Source organism: Symphodus melops (genome assembly GCF_947650265.1).
Source record: "Symphodus melops genome assembly, chromosome: 15".
NCBI lineage: Eukaryota > Metazoa > Chordata > Actinopteri > Labriformes > Labridae > Symphodus > Symphodus melops.
The window spans coordinates 23,878,158-23,897,225 of record NC_136705.1 but is presented as its reverse complement, the minus strand read 5'-3'; the positions used below and the strand labels follow the sequence as shown (position 1 = coordinate 23,897,225).

The window sequence follows — 19,068 nt, the reverse complement described above, 5'->3', positions numbered from 1 at the left end:
GAACGTTTTTTTGTATTTTTTTTCATCGTCCATCGGTGTGTTTTTGATGACGTCTGTGCAGACGCAGGACACACGGTCACATGTTTGTTGTCAACCTATGCAAAGTGAACATCTGCCACCTGTTTCCAGATGTTCACCGTGTGCTCATAGGTTCTCCTCCCATTGCTTTTATTTTATTTTAGCGTGTGTATCATAGTGCATGTGGGCAAAAGTCGTCCGGCTTCTCGGATGAACCTGATTGGTTTAAAGACGGCTCTCTGTATCATAGAGAGTCAGGAAATGACCACAGCTTCACGCTCCTTTACACATTGTGTGTTTTTTTTTATTTTTTTTTTTAACCATGTAGTGTAGAAAATCACAACACGGCTCGAGTTCATTCACACCTGGAGAAGCAGCGTGCGTGCTTGGGCGTGAAAGGGGACAGTCAAGTCGCAGACGGGAAGAAGAACGGACGATGAGGGCCCCCCCCCCCCCCCCCCCGCTGAACAGAAATGAAGCCAAAACGACGCTGACAGTTAATGAAAGATCAAAGACTTCCTGTTTGCGTTCGTTACATTTCCTCTCGTCAGACACGGCGCCGCAGGAGTCAACGACAGAGCTGTCAGTCATCGCGTTTTATACTTTTTTATAGCATCGGATAACTCATCGTAAATAAACGTCTCCGGAATAGATCATTGAATCAAAACCAGTTTGATCATTTGTAAACCCAAACTGGGTTTGAGAAAGATTTAGTTTGACCTTTGTCCCATCTGTTAACATGGAGGAGGCGGAGTTTCATGACCTATACTGCAGCCTGTCAGTAGGGGGAGCTCTAAATGTTTTGGCTTCATGTGAGTGGAGGGATGGAGCTGTCAGTTCTTCACATGCAGGTCGCTCCTCGTGCACCTCCACAAAAAGGAAACGGCGAGCCCTGATTGGACCACCGGCAAACTTTCTGGTTTTCTAAATTCTGCAAAAGAACTTTAGAAACCAGTAAAAAAACCCACAGCTGCTCAAAACGTGCCAGCACCAAAACAATATACAGTTGCCATGGTTTCCTGCACATACACAAACAAGTGTGAGGGGGAACTGAAAGCTGCCGATATGTCTTGAACAGAAATCGGGCTGCGGAGCGATGCAGCGTCATGTAGTGGGACGAACGCCGCGTGGCCTCACAGGCGTTTAAATCGGGCTCAACAGGTGAGAGGTCGACGACCTCTGCTGCGCCCGTGCTGTGCCCTCAGTTCATGCTCGCAGGCTTCTAGAGTTTCCCCTCATGCCCCCTTCCTCTTAGAACAAAACAAGGAAGTGCGCGCTCTCTTCTCAGGCTGTGAAACGGCGTGTTCATCATCGTCGGTTGATTGCGTGCAGCTCTCTGACGGGAAGTTGTGTAAAAGGCCACAGTCAGTTTGTTTGATTTTTTTTTTTTTTTTTTTTTAAACACGTCTGCACACTCGCAGTGCACAACACAAAGGTAGCATGGAAGCACACACACAAACATGTTTTTTCCCACAGTACTTGACCACATCGTGTCACTGATAATGTTAGTATAGCAATGCATGATGGGTGCCAAATGTTTCCTCGTGCCACTCATGTCAGACTGCGAGGGGGCCGTGCTCTCTTCATCCCCCCCGCTGCCACCATGTCGTTTCATGATTGAGAGTAACGATGGCCTACTTCTCTTGATTCATCCGAGCAGGAAACGGGAGAGGGTCAGAGCAGTGACTTAACCAATCTCTTGTTTTTATTTTGTTTTTTTGTTGGTTTGTTTTTGTGGCTTTCGAGAGGGAACTGCTCTCAGCTGAGAGAATAAGCTGCAGTTTGACTTTGCAAACACTGGTCTTGTTTAGCTGTGAAAAAACAAAAAAAACCCAGAACAAATAATTGTTCGTTAATCATCATCTTATTTATGACTTTAATTTATGGGATTATTGAATGCATACTCTATCAAACACTGGTCGTTTGAAACGGACTAGGCACATTGATTTTCCTCCTCCTGTGAACTCTTTTAAATGTGTTTCTTTTCCTTGTTTTTATTTGACAGCAATACGCCTTTTTTTTTGTTCCTTTCACTATTTCATAGTGATGAAGTGTTTTGCCAATGTTTTAATTTTTCGAGCGGGTGTTTTTATTTTCACTTTAACCATGACTGCCAGGTTTTGTTGGTGTTTTGTTTTGCTTTGTGTTCGTCCTGATAGAGGACTCTTTCTTAACACTGATCCTGAAATCTGTCGTTGCCAAATTTGACCCACAGCCGGGGTAGAAATCTGAAGCAAGCTCCCTCCCCGCCTGCTGCGGAGGTTATTTAAAGACGATTGAATCCTCTTTATTTTTTACATTTGTCTCATGTTTATGTCGTCACAAACTGAAGCTCTCATCACAGATTAGAAATGTAAAGAAAGAAATACTGCCATCATAACTCATGCTTCCAGGTATCGTTTCAGGACGACTGCAGAGGGATTATGGAGAGACTCTCGCTCGCTCTTTCTGTAGCACTTGCAAAAACAAAATGTAATGTTGTTCTCGAAGTGGAGTCGGCGACCCCATCCGCTTAATTGCTCATCGGTTGTTCTTGATTATTGGTTATGTGAGTCTCAAACTTCTGTTGCAGTTCCTTTTTGTTGGGTATGATGATCATTTTGTTGACGAAGCTGCCAACCCAGTATCAGTTTGTGTCAGTCGTCTGCCACGTCTGCCGGGCCGACACACCTTCTTTGGTTTTTGTATGCTAACCTCTGTTGATAAAATGTTTATAAGATTTATTTTCGCCAAAGATATGCAATTGCATTATATATGGTATTACAAAATATTAATAAAAACCTGTTCTTGTTAAACCCTGTGAGCATCTTTTCTTTGGTTTTTATTCCAGTCTGAGCAGCTTCAGAGTCGATCTGACGTCAACAACTAAAGAAAGCATTGTTTTACATTAGAAAAGCTTCCTCAACATATCCGGAGGCTGTGGCCCTCCACGCCGACGGGGCCCAGGTTCGGGGTCCGACCTGCAGCTCCTTTCCTGCATGTCAATCCCTTCTTTCTGTCTCTGTCAGCTGTACGAGCGCATGAAGGCAGAAAAAGCCCCCAAAAATAAACCTTTAAAAAAAGAAGAAAAAAAAAAAAGGTGATTTGTGCAGAGTGTGGCCCTTCAGAGAAACATTCAACCTTTTCAGCGATGGTTTCGTTTGCTTTTAAAGGTCATGAAAAGTCATCCAAATTCATTTTAGTCTGTTTCATAATCGGCTCAAAACTCCTCACAGGAGCTTTAACCCGACGGCAGCCGCTTTGATTTGCTCGTCTGAGAGATTTCTGCAGAAATCACTAGTTTACGTTGCCTTTCTTTTCTCAGCCCAACAGTCGAAAACAAACAGAAACTCCCTCTTCCTTCTTCTTTTTTTTTTTCTCTTGTTCTTCGAGTTTGTTGAATGCACCAACATGGCAGCCAGCCAGCTCCACACCTCACATTAATGTAGATTCCTGGGCTGCACCAGTGATGGATGCATCATCAGATGTCCTAACGACACTCTGGGCTGTAAGTTAATTAGTCATGGAGGACTGTGGGATGAACACAGTGTGACCCTGAACAAGGGCTTGTCTGACTAGCCTCGGGCCGCTGGCACGGCTCTATTGTTCAATAGAGTCCTGTGTGTCGACTGGAAGAGGGAGGGGGGGGGGGGAGTTCTCCCTACTGACTGCTTCAATTCAGCTGGAAATCAGAGCAGCATCACCCCCCCCCCCTCCCCTCCCACACGGCCCTAGCAACCACGCCACGCCGACAGTTGCCAGGCAACCAGACAATGCTGGAGCCACTGGCTGTGAGTGCGTGTGTGTAAGCGAGTTTGTGCTCTCCCTGTGTGCATTTAAGATCAGGAGAAAACAGCAGCAGAGGAGACGTCTTTATTCCAGCACAAACTCCCTCTCCTGGATGTTTTCACACATTTCAGATTTTAAAAAACAAAAAGAAAACTCTCCAGAGATATCTACTGTATGTGGTGAAAGAGAAGAGGAGATTATGATGGATTAGGTGAAATAATCGTGCAGGATTTGAGCAGTGATGGCTGCGTTAGCAACGTGCCGTTTCACTTGTTGTCCCAAACGAGGTCATGTGAGTTTTAAAGGAGACTATCCTTCATAGGGCTGCAGCCCGCTCCTGATGTCTGACCTTGTTTTTCTTCATGCATCCAAAGCACAATGGCACCCAGCAGTTCATAATTTAAAGGAAACATTTCTGTACTTAAACATAAACAGCATTTTAAAAAAGAAAGAAAGGAGAGGATGTAATATTAAAATGATGCCTTTCTGCCTTTGTCTTTCTCTTCCTTCATCTTTTTCCAGCACAAACATAAACAGTATTTTATAAAACCTGTGTGTATAATTAAACTTCAAATGAGATGGCCCAGTCCATTTTACTAACCTGGTGTCGCAGCACATCAGAGGCAGCTCTCTGCATGAACAAGTCAGTGAATCAAAAAATAAAGATGAGCTTCAACATCTGATCGAATAATCATCGAATACCGGCCAAGAGGTGTCTCGTTAAACCACCTTCAAAAACATTTTCAAATGTGTTGATCTGTAATCTCATTTCTTCATATCCTCATTTTGTACACAGTTAAATATTTCTGGTGTAAATCTATCTATCTATCTATCTATCTATCTATCTATCTATCTATCTATCTATCTATCTATCTATCTATCTATCTATCTATCTATCTATCTATCTATCTATCTATCTATCTATCTATCTATCTATCTATCTATCTATCTATCTATCTATCTATCTATCTATCTATCTCCACAAGGTGGCGCCAATGCGCGTAGAAAAGTATTCAAACATCCATTAAACTTTAAAAGAAGAAGAGGTGGTAAGTGAAACGCTAGAGGGCGCCCTCTTTAAACCAGTTTGCACTTTTCTGCTTTCTGACCTCTGACCTCTGTCTGCTGGTGTCTTTTGTCGGAGCTCATGATGCGTTCAAGTGTTCCTCGGATAGTTTCCCTGCTGCACAGAAAAGTGAGTCTGTAAAAGTGATTTTTAAAGAGGGATTTAAAGGAGAGACTGATTCTGTGAGCCTGGTCTCCTCGGGGAGGAATAAATAAAATATAAAAATTAAAATAATAAAATACAAAAAGAAATAAATAAGAACAAATAAAATATAAAAATAGTAAAAAAAATCATTAAAATTAATAAAATATAAAACATTAAAATAATAAAATGAATAAATAAATTAATTAAAATGAATACAATTTAAAAAATAATAATACAAAATAAAATGACAAAAAAAACAACAACAACAGTTTGATCATGAATTAAATTAAATCATCTGTGACAGAACACAACAGCTAAAGGGCATCAATGACCACAACCAATTACACCAAGAGGGATTAATAAAGTTTTTTTTTAAAATTGCATTTAATGAACAGCAGGTTACACCCTTCGAGTGGTAAATATGAGAAGCACCACTGGATTGTAAAAACAAATATTCATTTCTATGTCAAAGAATTGTAGTCAAGAATTTGTTTTCCCGTTTACATTTTTCTATATTTTCTTACATTCAAATAACTCATTTCTATTTATTTTTTTCATTCTATTTTACTGTATATATGTGTATTACTTATTGAGTGTTTATTGTTATTGCATAGCCCTGAGGAACACTCTTTACATTTCACTGCACATCTTGATGTGACAAATAAAAGTCCTGAATGTTGAATCTTTGGAGGACAGCAATACACCTAAAGATGCATCTAAACTTTATATATATATATTATATATATTTATATATTTTTATTATTTATTATAGCAGATATTAGATATTTTTCACACTCCTTACCGCTAGGTGGCGGAAATGCACCAATTCGTTGTTTTGCCAAGCGCCCTAAAAAACAAAAAGAAGAAGAGTCTGATATTCCGACGGTATTTGAAGGCATCATGAGTGGAAAGGAATCCTGCGGGTCCGAAGATGAGATTCTCTGTTTCTTCACATTAAAGGATGGACTGTCAGTGGCTGTAGCCTAGCTTAGCTTAGCACCGGTTATAATCACGTGACCTGCACCAGCGGCGACGGTTGTTGTTGTTGTTTTGCTACAGGATTAGCTTGTTAGCTTCTCAGCTAGCTAACTGTCATGTCAGATTAAAAAAACAAAAACACATCCGGCTTTTCTGATTTATTGTTTATCACGTGACCACGAAGCAGGTCTTCACGCGGGGCTCGTTACCGGTTAACTGTCATAATGGTAACTAAGTAACGGGACGAACAGCAGCAGAGTAGTTTGGTTGTCACAGTGAGCTAAACTAAACTAAGCTAAGCTAAGCTAAGCCTCTCGTCGAGTCCGGCACCATGGCTCACGTCCCAGACCTGCAGACCAAATACAGCAAGCTGGCCCAGGAGTACTCCAAGGTACACACACACACACACACACATACTCTCCATTCATCTTATAATCATGATGTCTGTGTGTGTGTGTGTGTGTGTGTGTGTGTCCTGACAGCGTGTCACAAATGTTTTATTGGATCAGTTTTAACCTTTAACATCAGGACATGGTTTGACTCTCACAGTCCTTTCAACAGGATCACAACAAACAGCAGGAACACACACATACACATACACACATGCACACACAGCTGTTAAGAGAGGCAGACTGGTGATGAAGAGGAGAAAGTAGAAATGTTTAAGAGATGATGGTGAGAGAAACAACAATGAATTAAATGAGAAGATCAGGACACAGAGTGATTTGATTGGACGCAGACGTAACATCACAGATCATCTACAGACATCATCAAAGACGTGCATGATGGAAGAAAGTACAAAAAAAAACAAAGATGTGCTCCAGGACTCTTCACGATCATGGTGACCTTTTAAAGTGTTAAATGACATCACACCAAACTAAAACCTCCAGGACTGAAGAATCACCCAGACTGACCAAAAGAAGAGGAAGCTAACGGGCCGTTTGCTGCTTGTATGTTTTAAATGTGTAGGAGGTCAAAGTCGTGTTTGATAAGGAGCGACAGTAAAGCCTGCTCGGTGTGTTTTCTCTCACCGGCTGTGTGCGCCCTTTGTTTCGGTGTCAGCTGACCGCGCGGGGCGTAACATTCAGCTTCCTGTTCAACGCTTCAGTCTCCCAGTTAGCCCAGCAGCACCGTGTCCCCCCCGCTCAGGAAGTGCTGACTGTGCAGCTGTCTCTCACACACATGCACACACACACACACACACACACACACACACACACACACACACACACACACACACACACACACACACACACACACACACACACACACACGCCCGGGCAGTTTAGAAATATTTTGCTGAGTCTTCATGACAGCAATTACACAACACATCCATGAAGAGTGTTCATTTAGTATTCCTGCCTTTTCTTTAAGCTTCTCTTCAACTTAATCCTGATATCAGGTTATATTTCATTTAGCTTTCATTCCCTCCGTCTCAACATGTTCCCGTGTTCTTTCTTTGGCAGCTCCGGGCTCAGAACCAGGTGCTGAAGAAGGGAGTCGTGGATGAACAAGCCAACTCGGCCTCACTAAAGGTGAAGTGACACATTAACCAGAGAAGCTTTTTTTACCGACTCGCTTCCAAAATGTAAACTCCACGTTATAAGGAGAAAAATCTCCGGAGGCCGCACAATAAGAGAGGAAACTAAGAATCACGTCCTTTTTTATTCTGTTTATCCTCAACCACGGCAGCACCGTGATTATCAGGCTGACTTAGACGAAGAGTCTTCATGGTGGTTGAGCGTTTCTGTGTCGTCCTCTTCAGGATCAGCTGAAGCAGCGGGACCAGAGCCTGAGGAAGCAGGAGCAGGAGATGGACAGTCTCAGCTTCAGGAACCAACAGCTGGCCAAGAGGGTGGAGCTGCTGCAGGAGGAGCTGGCTGCCAGTGAATCCAAGGGCAGAAAGGGGAAGGTGAGCACGAGGGGGACCGGGCGAGCGAGGGGGCTACACCGCTGTGCAGAGAGAGAGAGAACAGGTTTTAGGAAGGAGCTGTCTCAGGGATGTTAACTCATGATGTCTGTCGACCTCCTTCAGAGTAAAGCAGACTCTCCGTCCCAGCACGGCCTGCAGACTCAGAGCGTGTTCAACGAGGACCTGCAGAAGAAGATCGAAGAGAACGAGCGTCTTCACATCCAGGTGAGATGATGCCGTGTTGCATTCACCGTCCTGCATCCACACGGGTTCACCAGAGGGTCACGTCCCGCCTCTGCTTTCTGCTCTGTTTTCACGCCAGTTTTACGAAGCGGACGAGCAGCACAAGAGGCAGGAGGCCGAGCTGAAGACGCGGCTCGAGGAGCTGGAGAGAAACTCTGAGCAGCATCAGGCCGTGGTGGACGGACTCACCGCTAAGTACATGGAAACAATCGAGCGGCTGCAGAGCGACAAAGCACGTTTGGAGGTGAGGACACGAAGCAAGCGGAGGAGAAGGGTGAAGCACGTTAATGAACTGCCACATTAATGTGTTTATTTCTTTTTGATAGGTGAAGGCACAGACTCTGGAGAGGGAAGCCAAGGAGTGCAGGATGCGAACTGAAGAGTGGTAAATGCTCCTTTCGTTCCCCGATGATTACATCATCGACACTACAATGATTACATCTAATTCATGGTGACAAGGTGTGTCAAGGCCACAAGCTAACAACCTGAGAGCCTGTCGGTGTCGAGATGTTCCTGATGTTCTCAGACTGCAGATTCCAGAAGAATCTGTAAATGTGGTTGTTTGAAAGCTGCACCGTGTTACAATGCAACGGTCACTCACCGGAGACTGATGAAGCAGAATATCCATCACAGCTGACAGGTCGTCTAACTGGGCATGCGTGAGCGAGAAGTTACCCAGCTGTTCGCTCCTCCAGATGTTGAACCCAGACGCAACAAGGACCCTTAAAAAATGAAATCTGGAAGGGGCTCATATTTACAGAAATTATTAAAATTTTCCAAACGTAAAATGACCTTAAATATAAAGCATGCATGTAAAAAGTAACGGTGCAGTGTTGGTCATACGGCGGCCGCTGTACATCACATGCTTGTCATGGAGACCGGACGGAAGTGAAGCGCTTTTCTTATCCGCGAACAAACGCTTCATGCAAACACTCCTGAGTGCACAGTCGGTGCTTTTTATACCCTGAAGAAAACACCAGGTGGACACGCCGTCTCGTGTGTGTAAAGACTGATTGTGATGATTGTGATTCTCTCTCTCTGCAGCCAGCAGCAGCTGAGGCGGTGCCAGTCGGATCTGAACCGGCAGGTGAAGCAGAGCAGCAGCGTGATCCAGGAGAAAGTGCCCTTCAATGACACCAGTGAGTATCAGGCAGCCAACCACACGACCCGCTTCAGAGGAGGCGTGGTGTGTTTGTCACTGACGCAGGAACATCATTCAGCCTCGCAGTAAACACTGTAACAGCACCTCTAACTGTGAGATTACACTCAAGCAGGCTGAGGCTTTAAATACCTGTTTCTAGAGTCTCTCTCTCTCTCTCACTCTGCAGAATTCAGCGACTACAACAGCCTCAACGTGCCGCCACACAACCGGAGGCACCAGGTGAGCTCCACGTAGAATAAACTGGATTATAACAAGGATTACATGTCTGCAGCAGCAGTGGAAACCTTTCTGACTTCTGATTCTTTTCTGAACTCAGTTTGAGTTCACAGTTTTCTTTCAAACGTCGACAGAGTTGTTTTTGTTTGTTTTCTTGTGGTCGTAGCTCAAAGCTCGGGACGTGGCCGGTCAGGCTCTGAGCTTCATTCAGGACCTGGTAGCTGCTCTGTTGAACTTCCACTCCTACACGGAGCAGAGAGTTCACATTTACCCTCTGGACTCGTCGATTGAGCCCATCTCCCCTCTGAACCAGAGGGTAAGTCACCCGTGAATCGCCTCACACGTACACTCAGCTGAACTTCGGCCGTTTTTACACGTGTTGTGATTTGTTTTCTGTTCATGTAGTTTTCTCAGTATCTCCATGAAAACGCAGCCTATGTGCGCCCCCTGGAGGACAGCTTCCTGCAGTTACACCAAAGCATCACAGAGGACACGGTCACAGTCCTGGTCAGTCTCTCCCCTCCCTCCCAACAGGAGCGTTGTGTCAGACGTCGTCATATAAACCTCTTCCTGTTTCTCTCCTCTTGAACTGAAGGAGACGGTGGTCAAGCTGAAGAGCTTCGCCGACAACTTCTCCACATACACCCACTTCCTGCAGAAGATTCTCCCCTACCAGCTGAAAAGGTCGGCGCTGTGCGTGCCTGTGTGTGCCGGCGAGATAAGAGGAAGCGGAGTGGATGTGCTGATGGTTATCTTGTCTCCTCCTTTTCAGTCTGGAAGAAGAGTGTGAAGCACCTCTCAGCACGGCCGCCCTCGCTGCCAAGAACAGGGAGCTGCAGAGCGACATGAAGAGAGTCACGTCCGTGTTCGAGAAGCTGCAGAGCTACGTCAACCTTTTGGCCTTACCTAGTAGGTTCACACATACACAAACACACACACACACACACACATTTATCCGTTTATGTGTTGTAATACCATGTCATTTTTTTTCTGCAGAAACATGCGAGCACTTTTTAAAGTATCAAACAGATTTATCTTTTTTTTTTTTTGGCGTTGCAGAAGCATGGCAGAGCGTGAGCTCAAAAATCACACATGGTGGAAACTTGAGTATTGCTCTGCAACATAGTGAGGTCATCATCTTCGTCATAAAAGATAATTTGTAACCCTGAAGCATCCTCGCATGGCAGGACCTGCTGGATCTTAAAATGCTCTTCTTCCTGCACAGTTTCTGAAAGTCGAAAGAAAACAAAGAGGGATGCTGTGAAGTGACGCGACATGCTTGTTTTTACAAATGTGTGTCTCAGGTGTTCGACAGGACGCTCTGCCTCAGAGCAGCACCTCGGCTGTCTTCACCCAGCTGGCCGCCTGCCTGCACAGTCTACACGACGCCATTAAAGGTGAGCACGGCCGCTGAGCCGTTCATCGCGCATTCCGCTCACGTAGCCAATGAGCTGCCGGTGCCTTTCATGGACTCTCTCTGTCTTTACAACAATCCCCACCAGCCCAGTTTATGAAGGGTAAATATCCAGAGGCTTCAGGGTAGCATCCGTCACACTGCAGCGCCAAATGGGAGTGTAATTGAGAGCTCGCTGGCAGAGACCGAGTCACTGAGCTACAGCTGGCACATTCAGCCGAGTGGAAATGACTTCATGATTACCTTTGTCCGTTTGTCTTGGTTCTGCTGTCGACACTCATTGTGGTCAGATGTGCACGTTAAAGACCTGCAGTTTTACACAACAACAATATGTCACGCATCATTTCCACACCAATCAGTGAGGGACGCTCTGCACGCTCTGAGGCCGTCTGAAATCTCAACGCCACTCCTGTTCTTCTGTTTGTGTTCAGAGATGTCGAAGCACTACAACCAGAAAGCCAGTCTGGAGCAGGATCTGCCCACCGTCACTCAGAAACTCTGCACCACCACAGAGTGCCTGCTGGGATCTCTGGGCTCTCTGAACAGCAGCACCGGAAAGGTACGACCAACAGGGGGCAGGCCGCAGCTACTTTTACTCTTCCTATAGCGTCAACTAAGAAAAAGCATGCTTTTTTATTTTGAGATTGGGACGCTAACAAAAACCTAATTGTGAGTAGCGATGATTTTCCCCTCGTAACTGGTAATATCCTCTAATGTGACATCACAGAGCGGCAGGGCTCAGGTGGGCAGTGCTTAAATGTTCAAAGAGACCGTCCAAATCCAAATGTTCCCAGCTGCTCCCCGCTCGGAGGGAGAGGGAGAAATGATTTGACTCTCTGTGAGTCAAGCGAAGCGTCGGCTGAGATGTGTCTGCCGACGGGAGGCACAGTCCGATGGGCTTGCATTTGGAATAACACGCTGGCACACGGCGTGCAGAGCCGGAGTGATCATCTCTGCAGCGCCAAAGACATTTGTCATCCTCGACGCTCAGTGCTGTAAAAAAAACAAAAAAACAAGACGGCTTCATTGAAGCTTTTTTAAGAGGTGCCGATGATCTGTTTGTTCTGAAGTCAGTGAGACATGTTGTCACCGTCTTCTTGCAGATTGCCACTTTCTTCAGCAACAACTTGGACTTCTTCACGTCACCAGGCTACAGTCCCAGAGGCAGCACGCTCGCACTCAACCCGCTGCAGGCCGAGAGCATGCTGGCCAACAAAAAGAAGGCAGCAGCCTACATGCAGGCGCTGAAAAAAGTGAGTGCACGCTTTCCTCTGTTTTAAAAATGCACTTTACTCTTTTTACTTTTCACGTAAGAGCGCCAGACTTTTTGTCCTCGAGGGTACAAACAGAGCGACTGTAGCGTCTTATTGAAATGTGGTCTTTTGAACGAAAGCGTTGAACAAGTTGCAGGAGTTTTGTCTTTTCTTATTTTAACCAAAGGCTCTCTCGTGTGTAAGACCCTGACACACCGAGGAGACGGTCGGCGTCGAGCGGTGCGTCTCTGTCACTGCCGGTCGGCCGTCCGTTTGCTTGTTTCTCTTTAAAAACATGGTGCGCCACAGCGGAGTGGAAATGGTCTTCTCGTATCACAGAAGGAAACAGAAAAGTCAGCGAGGAGGCTTCATCAGCGTTGAGGAAAGTCTCGCACAGAAAAGTGTCCGTTGTTGTTTTACCGGATGAAAGAACGTGTGCTCGTCCCGTCTGTGGTGTGTCAGAGCCTTCACAAAAAGAAGACGACCTCGGAGCAGACGGCACCGAGGTCTTTGACCCCCCCCAGGTCGGGGACCAGTGATGTATCTGCAGAACGAAGGATGAGAGGAAACAGAAGGAAACCTTTAGCCTGTTACTGTATACGTGTCTCATGTTTGTTTTTGGATGAAGAAGTGACCGTCCGTCTCTGTCCTGTGTTTGTCCTTTCAGCCCAGGCCTCAGTCCGTTCCTTACAGAGAAGCTCTGTCAAACCGTCGGATACTGACCAGCTCCACCGAGAGCAGAGAAGGTCTCACCCAGCAGGTACCACGCCCACTCCACGCCGTCTATCAACCCTTTTTTTTTTTTTTTTTTTCATAACGAGCTCACATCTGGCCGGAGACAGACGCGACGTCACGGGGAAAAGTTGAAGCATGTTTGAGTCAGTGTGTCGGCTACGCTCGGTTCCCCGAAGTCAGACTAGTGCTGCCATGAAATTCTACTGGAAATCATACACCGTTACCGTGGCAACAGGGAACAACTCCACTGTAAAATACACCGAAAATGGGGGGATTTCTTGATTTTTAAATTGCGAAACAACGCAGCCGACCTCGTGCACGCTCGGTTTCATGGCAGCTTTTTATAAAAAATATCTTTAAAAGCGTCCAGCAGGCTTTTTTATTTTTGTTTATTTCTCAATCATGGAAGACAAGACACGATCCATAGGAGGCTAAAATACGAGGACAGTGACGTCATCAGCGCCTCTCTGAAAAAGTTAAACGATTTTTAACTCGAGTGCTCGGAGCGTCCGACGCTCAAAAACGGCGGCGGGCTTGTAAAAAAAAAAAAAGCCCTTTTCATCCAGGCAGCGTCTTTCTGCTGCAGACAGAAACGCTGGGTGTGACACCATGACATAGATATTAGAGGAGATAGTTCCACCTGTTGATTTTAGCTTTACGGCCTCAGGGAAACATTCAAAAGCTTCCTCATAGAAATCAAGACGTGCTGCTTCTCATTCCAGCAGCTCCTGAGGGACGGGGTGTGAGGGAGCAGCTCTGACAGTGTGAGCACATACGCTGCAAGTTCACTGTGTGTCCTTTTCTTGTTTTCATTTATCTGTATGAAACTCCTTAAAACGTTTCACTTCTGCACTCAGTGTTTTATTCAAGCACTCGTGTGAACACAAAGACGATCTGTCTCTGCGTCGTCTTCTCAGAGCCGCCATGTTTTTCACTGTAGTTTAACTTCCTCTCACCTCTTCCAGCCATGACTGAGCGCTCTTCCCTCACACTCACCGTCCTCTCCTCTCCTCTCTCAGGTGCAGCAGAGCCAGGAGAAGATCGCTCGTCTGGAGCAGGAGAAGGAGCACTGGCTCCTGGAGGCCCAGCTGGGGAAGGTGCGGTTGGAAAAGGAGAACCAGCGCATCGCCGACCTGGAAGCGCAACTGGCGTCGGCTCTGGGGGGAAGTCCAGACTCACGGTCGGCTGCAGCAGCAGCAGTAGCAGCCGGCGTGCTCGCGCAGAGCCACGAGGAGGAAGAGGCGGAGCAGAAAGCTGCAGGGAAAGAGACCACGCTCTGCACCAGCCTGGTACACGCCGTGATTTATCTCGCACAGGAAACTCTGCCTGTGGCACTCGTGTCGGATTTGCTTCAACAGAGGCGGTGTTAGCTTCTCTCGTCTCTCCCACGCTGAGCAAGTTTTTACCGAATAAAACTCAGACTTCAAATGAGCTGAGGCAGCTGAGTGAGAGAAGAATGGTTTTAAATCATTTCCTCTCTTCCGTGATTTCGTTTGTCCTCGCAGTGTCGAAGATTTCACAACATCCGATCTTTTAACTTCTGATTTTGTCTCGTTTGCTGTCACCAGGTGGGCATGCTGTGCACGACACCCTCCATCGAAGATGTGAGTTTTCAAGCACGTGCCTCCTTCTCATGTTAAACGTTGAATGGCGTGTATTTTAAAGGAGCTCCTCGGAGGAGACTCTTATCTGCTGGATGTTGTGTCTGTGCTGCAGGCGGGAGACGAGGAGTCCAGGGAGCAGCTGATAAAGACTCACTACATGGCGAGAGTGGGAGAGCTGACCACGCAGCTCCAGATTTCAGACAGCAAAGCGGTGCACTTCCACTCTGAGGTGAAGCCCTCACTTCAGTGTTTACCTCCATAACTGGCTGCGTCTGATCGCCCCCCCCCCCCGAAGGAAGAGTTATTAAAGCTCTTACAGCTTCCTCTCGGCGATGTTTCAGTGCAGGAAAAAGTCTCTCACCTCGCTCTCCTCTGGGATCCTTCCTTTAATCATTCCTCGACTATTTTTGTCTGCTCCTGTTTAATTTGTCTGAGAACAAAGAGAGCAGAAACCGAACCACAAGTTAACCTCGTTTCTGTTTCAACTCTTCCCTCCTTTCAAAAAAAACCCCATAAACCATAGTTTCCTCAGTCTCATTATTTGCGAGCGTCTCGCTCTTCCCAGAGAAGCTGACTCCTTTTATTCGTGGCATCACGGCGAGGCTTGATCTGAACGTTAGATTCCAGTCGTGGTGTGACGAACTGACGTGTCACTCATCCTTGTTTTTCCTGGTTGCGACGGGGATGCACCTGATGTTGAGTCCACGTCTGGGTTATTAAAGTGTCACTTCTGTGAACTCTGCGTTTATCTTTGGTGCCTCCACAAATACAGCCGTTACTCCGAGAAGTTTCTCCGTTTATTGACGCTTGTGCAGAGAGCCTTCCAGGGGGCAGCAGCTGTTTACGCTCTCCTCTTCCTTTCTAGTGTCGAGCTTTGGCCAAGAGATTAGCCATCGCAGAGAAGTCACGGGAGACTCTGAGCGAGGAGGTCAAACTGGCGAATCAGAACATCACACGCCTGCAGGTAAACGACCCCGAGAGCTGGCTCTGTCCGCGCACGCCTCTCAGCACACACGCGGCGTTTTTTCATCCTGCCGTTTTCTGTCGTACAGGACGAGCTGGCGACGACGAAGAGGAGCTACGAGGACCAGCTCAGCATGATGAGCGACCACCTGTGCAGCATGAACGAGACGCTGAGCAAACAGAGAGAGGAAATCGACACGCTGAAAATGGGCAGCAAGGTACACGCCGGAGATTTCTCTCTTTTTTATTTTTTTTATTTCACTTTTCCAAAAACAGAATATTGTAGAAATGAGAGCTGGGACAGAAAGTAAAAACAAAAAACAACAGTGTGGCATGTTGACCATAAACTGGATGGCGTCTCAGTAGTGTCATCGATTTGTTGGTTGATATCAAAGCCTGAGTGAATCTGATCTAATGTATCTTGGTGCACACACCTGCCGCTCTGTAGTCAGGAGTTTCTCCTGGACTCGGAGCGCTCACCTTCAAGATTCATCCGAAATAAAACAGATTCATTTTTATTTATTTATGAAAAATAAACTTCCTGCCGCTCCTCTGTGTGCTGATTAAAAGAGAGGGGAGGGATATCCGGAGGAGGTGGAGCTGCGCAGGCTGACTTTCTGTTCACCGTTTTGCACCTTTTTGGATCTCCGGCTTCAGACTTGGTCCCTGAAGCCGCTCGCTGCGTCTCTCAGCCTGACGTTGGTTCTGTCGGTGCGGAGTTTGTTGTTTGTGGCTGTGAAGAAGCAGGAGATGAAATCGTTGTCGCTCTGGACCTGAAGTGGAGAAAAAGTCAAGCACAGGCGCTATTGGATGAGTTTAAGTGAAATGTGGATCGTTGATGAAATGTTGGGATGGATGAGAATGTTTCAGCTTTGAATAGATCGCTGATCATCCTGACACTTTCATCAATACAGCTTTGGCATGTTTTCAAACCCGCAGCAGGGGAGAAAGTGCAGTTTTCTATGAAGGCTGATCCCGACCCTTCAATGAACTCTGCTTCTCTTCTTCCAGCTCGCCTTCATAAACCTTTCCCTTCATGAAAGGTTGGCGAGGTGTCGGGTTTGAATGCAGCTGTCTCGTCTCTGAAAGCTGCTTTTAGAGAGCGTGAAGTCTCTCTCCAGGTTCCGGCTGTGACGTGAGACGCTGTAAAGTTCGGGAGCTGGTCTGGGAGGTCGGCGCTGCTGATGGGAAAAGCACCTGCTGCTGGAGCCATCTGAAGAAGTCGTTAGTTTGGAGTCCCGCAGAAACTGAGCGTGCGTGTTCCTGCACGTCGGCTCGCACACAGGCTGCATGCTGGGAAGGGGACACGACCGAACATGTTGGAGAGGAGAAGGTGGTGATTTCCTCTGGAAAGGCCAGACACCGGCCTCAGCATGTTTTAACATCTGAGCGGAAAAAAATGAATGTCAGCAACTTAGTGTCCTTGAACGCAACATGGTGTTGACTTTTTAAAAAATGAGCGTGAGATCGTCTCCCTGCAGAGACGAACGCTGTTTTGTGTTTTGTTGTTGCTTCGAGGATCGTTTGGTCAGTCGTGTTTTACTGCTGAACGCTGAATCCATGTAACTCGAGTTGGATCGAGGTCTGTTGTCGTTTGTTTGGGACTCGTTTGAATCAGAATCTTTTTTTATTGCCCCATTACATTAACAAGGAATTCATCTGGTTGTGTTGGTGCAAAAATACCAAATAAATAAAACAATAATAAAATGAAATAGACTAGAAGAAGAAATGACTAAGTTATGAAATACAATTTTAAAAATGTCAAATATAAAGAATAATAATAAAAAAAAACCATAAAAGGTACAAAGGGTGCATGAAAGTATTCCAGGTTGAAATGTTCCTCTGACTCGGTGTGATCTGTGCAGGTGTGATATCGTACGTTTTCTGTTTCTTTCAGGGAAATTCAAAGAAGAACAAAGGCCGCTAAGAGCCGCCCTTCACTCTCTGCACACACAGATCCGGTCTGCGGAGCCTCCAGCAAACAATCCCAGCGTCTTCAAGCACAGGACGGCGACGGCAGCCTGAGACTCGTCCTCTCTGTCCAACGGTGGAGACAGATGAACACGTGTGACTGCGTCTTTAATCCCCCCCCCCCTCCCCCCCTCACAGCACCACTTTTTAACACGACACGATTTGCTCTTAAAAAAAACCTGTCCGAAGATTCTGGGCGACCTTTTGGCCCACGCAGAGAGTTTCACCAAAAACTGGGGGACAAAAGGGAGCGAAGGAAGAACGCTGTGGAGACGATGACGCTGCCTGACGCGGAGACTCGAAGACCCCGTTCATCAGTGTTTTCCTGCGAGTCGCTCGTGTGACAGATCATGACGGCGTTCAAGCGTACGTCTGCTCTGTCACAGCAGGGGGCGTCGATGTTCGTGTGTGCAGAGTGCTCCTCATTGTTTAACTGATACACACCATGTGAGTTTTGTTTTACACTTAGCTTTTTTAAAATTAAATTAGAGATTATTGTGCGAGAGGTTCCCAGGGGCCTCTAATTCCCCCTTAGAGAAAACAACACACGCATATATCCTGAGCTTCTGAGAAGAAGGGCTTTAAAACCTTAATGAACAACCAACAAAGACACTTGAATTCATTCCTCTGGGAGTGGAGAAAGGAGAAGAAAAAATGTCTGCCTTGAAGCGCTGAATACATGTTTACTGTGAGTTTAAAAAAAAAAAAAAAAAAAAAGGGCAGTGTAGACGTGTCGAAGCTCGTCAGACGTCTGTCCCCGTGAAGTTACTCAAACTAGTTGTTTTTATCACCAAAGTCAGTCTGGACGTGCACTTTGTGTTGTATTATGTATGGACTAAAAGGGTTAATGTGAATATACGCTCATTTCAAATCATGATATAATTGTACTGTATCATCCCTAAAGACAAAAATGTAAATATATACAAAAAGACATTTATTCAGAGATGAAATCTTTTTATTTTCCACACATTTGGGAGTTTAATTTCTGCAGGGTTTTTTTTTTTTTTAACCATACATCCAGCGAGGTTTCATTTGTGTGTCTCGTTCATCGAGCTGATTCACGAGAGGCGGCGGCGGAGTGCAGGTGAAGTTTACAGTGAAGACCAAACCTCTTCGGCTTGTCGTGACACGAGTGGAGAATGAAAGAGGAAAAAAGCCCAGCAGAGGTTTGCAGCAGTTCATTTCCAAACGTCTTTTGTTTGCCAGTTCCAACCTGCCAGCGAACCTTTGAACACAAGGATTTGCCCCTCGTATGCTCACAGTGTAACCTGTTGGAAAGCACATTTTAAGATGTGAATAAAATCAGAACATAAAGGCTTGGTCCTCATTTGTGTTCACAGTCACCTGCTTCACACTGATCCTTTAATGCCTGGTGACCTCACTTCTCGTGCTGCCTTCTCTGGGAGCTGGAGAGAACCGGGACATTAAATTGCCTGTAATTTAAAAAAAAAAAAAATTAAAAACAGCTTGTAACACACCCCAAGCCACCGGGGACCAAGGCCACACCTTCCACTCGGACATTTGAGAGCTGGAGGAGGACTGTTTGATGATGCACTTTGTTTTTTTGGAAGGGAGAGCATGTTGTGTCATCACAGTTGAATTCATGATGCTTTCATGTGCT

General features: G+C 46.0%; 1 protein-coding gene across 1 annotated transcript; it reads left to right on the top strand.

The window, feature by feature from the left end:
* Positions 1-5,855: 5,855 nt before the first annotated feature.
* Positions 5,856-18,763, top strand: ppp1r21 (protein phosphatase 1, regulatory subunit 21). The gene is made up of 22 exons (XM_079363131.1): positions 5,856-6,365; positions 7,441-7,509; positions 7,740-7,886; positions 8,010-8,111; positions 8,209-8,373; positions 8,456-8,514; positions 9,174-9,268; positions 9,458-9,510; positions 9,674-9,823; positions 9,913-10,014; positions 10,103-10,191; positions 10,280-10,416; positions 10,812-10,904; positions 11,353-11,480; positions 12,025-12,174; positions 12,842-12,934; positions 13,929-14,198; positions 14,478-14,513; positions 14,626-14,742; positions 15,379-15,477; positions 15,566-15,694; positions 17,374-18,763. Exons 1-22 carry the CDS (start codon positions 6,306-6,308, stop codon positions 17,401-17,403), a joined length of 2,373 nt encoding a protein of 790 aa, XP_079219257.1. The 5' UTR covers positions 5,856-6,305; the 3' UTR covers positions 17,404-18,763.
* The last annotated feature ends 305 nt before the right edge of the window (positions 18,764-19,068 follow it).

Coding starts and splice junctions, on each gene's coding strand:
- ppp1r21 (XM_079363131.1), top strand. CDS start 6,306: ATGGCTCACGTCCCAGACCTGCAGACCAAATACAGCAAGCTGGCCCAG. Junction 10,905..11,352: donor TCTACACGACGCCATTAAAG/GTGAGCACGGCC, acceptor GTTTGTGTTCAG/AGATGTCGAAGCACTACAAC. Junction 15,695..17,373: donor CGCTGAAAATGGGCAGCAAG/GTACACGCCGGA, acceptor TGTTTCTTTCAG/GGAAATTCAAAGAAGAACAA.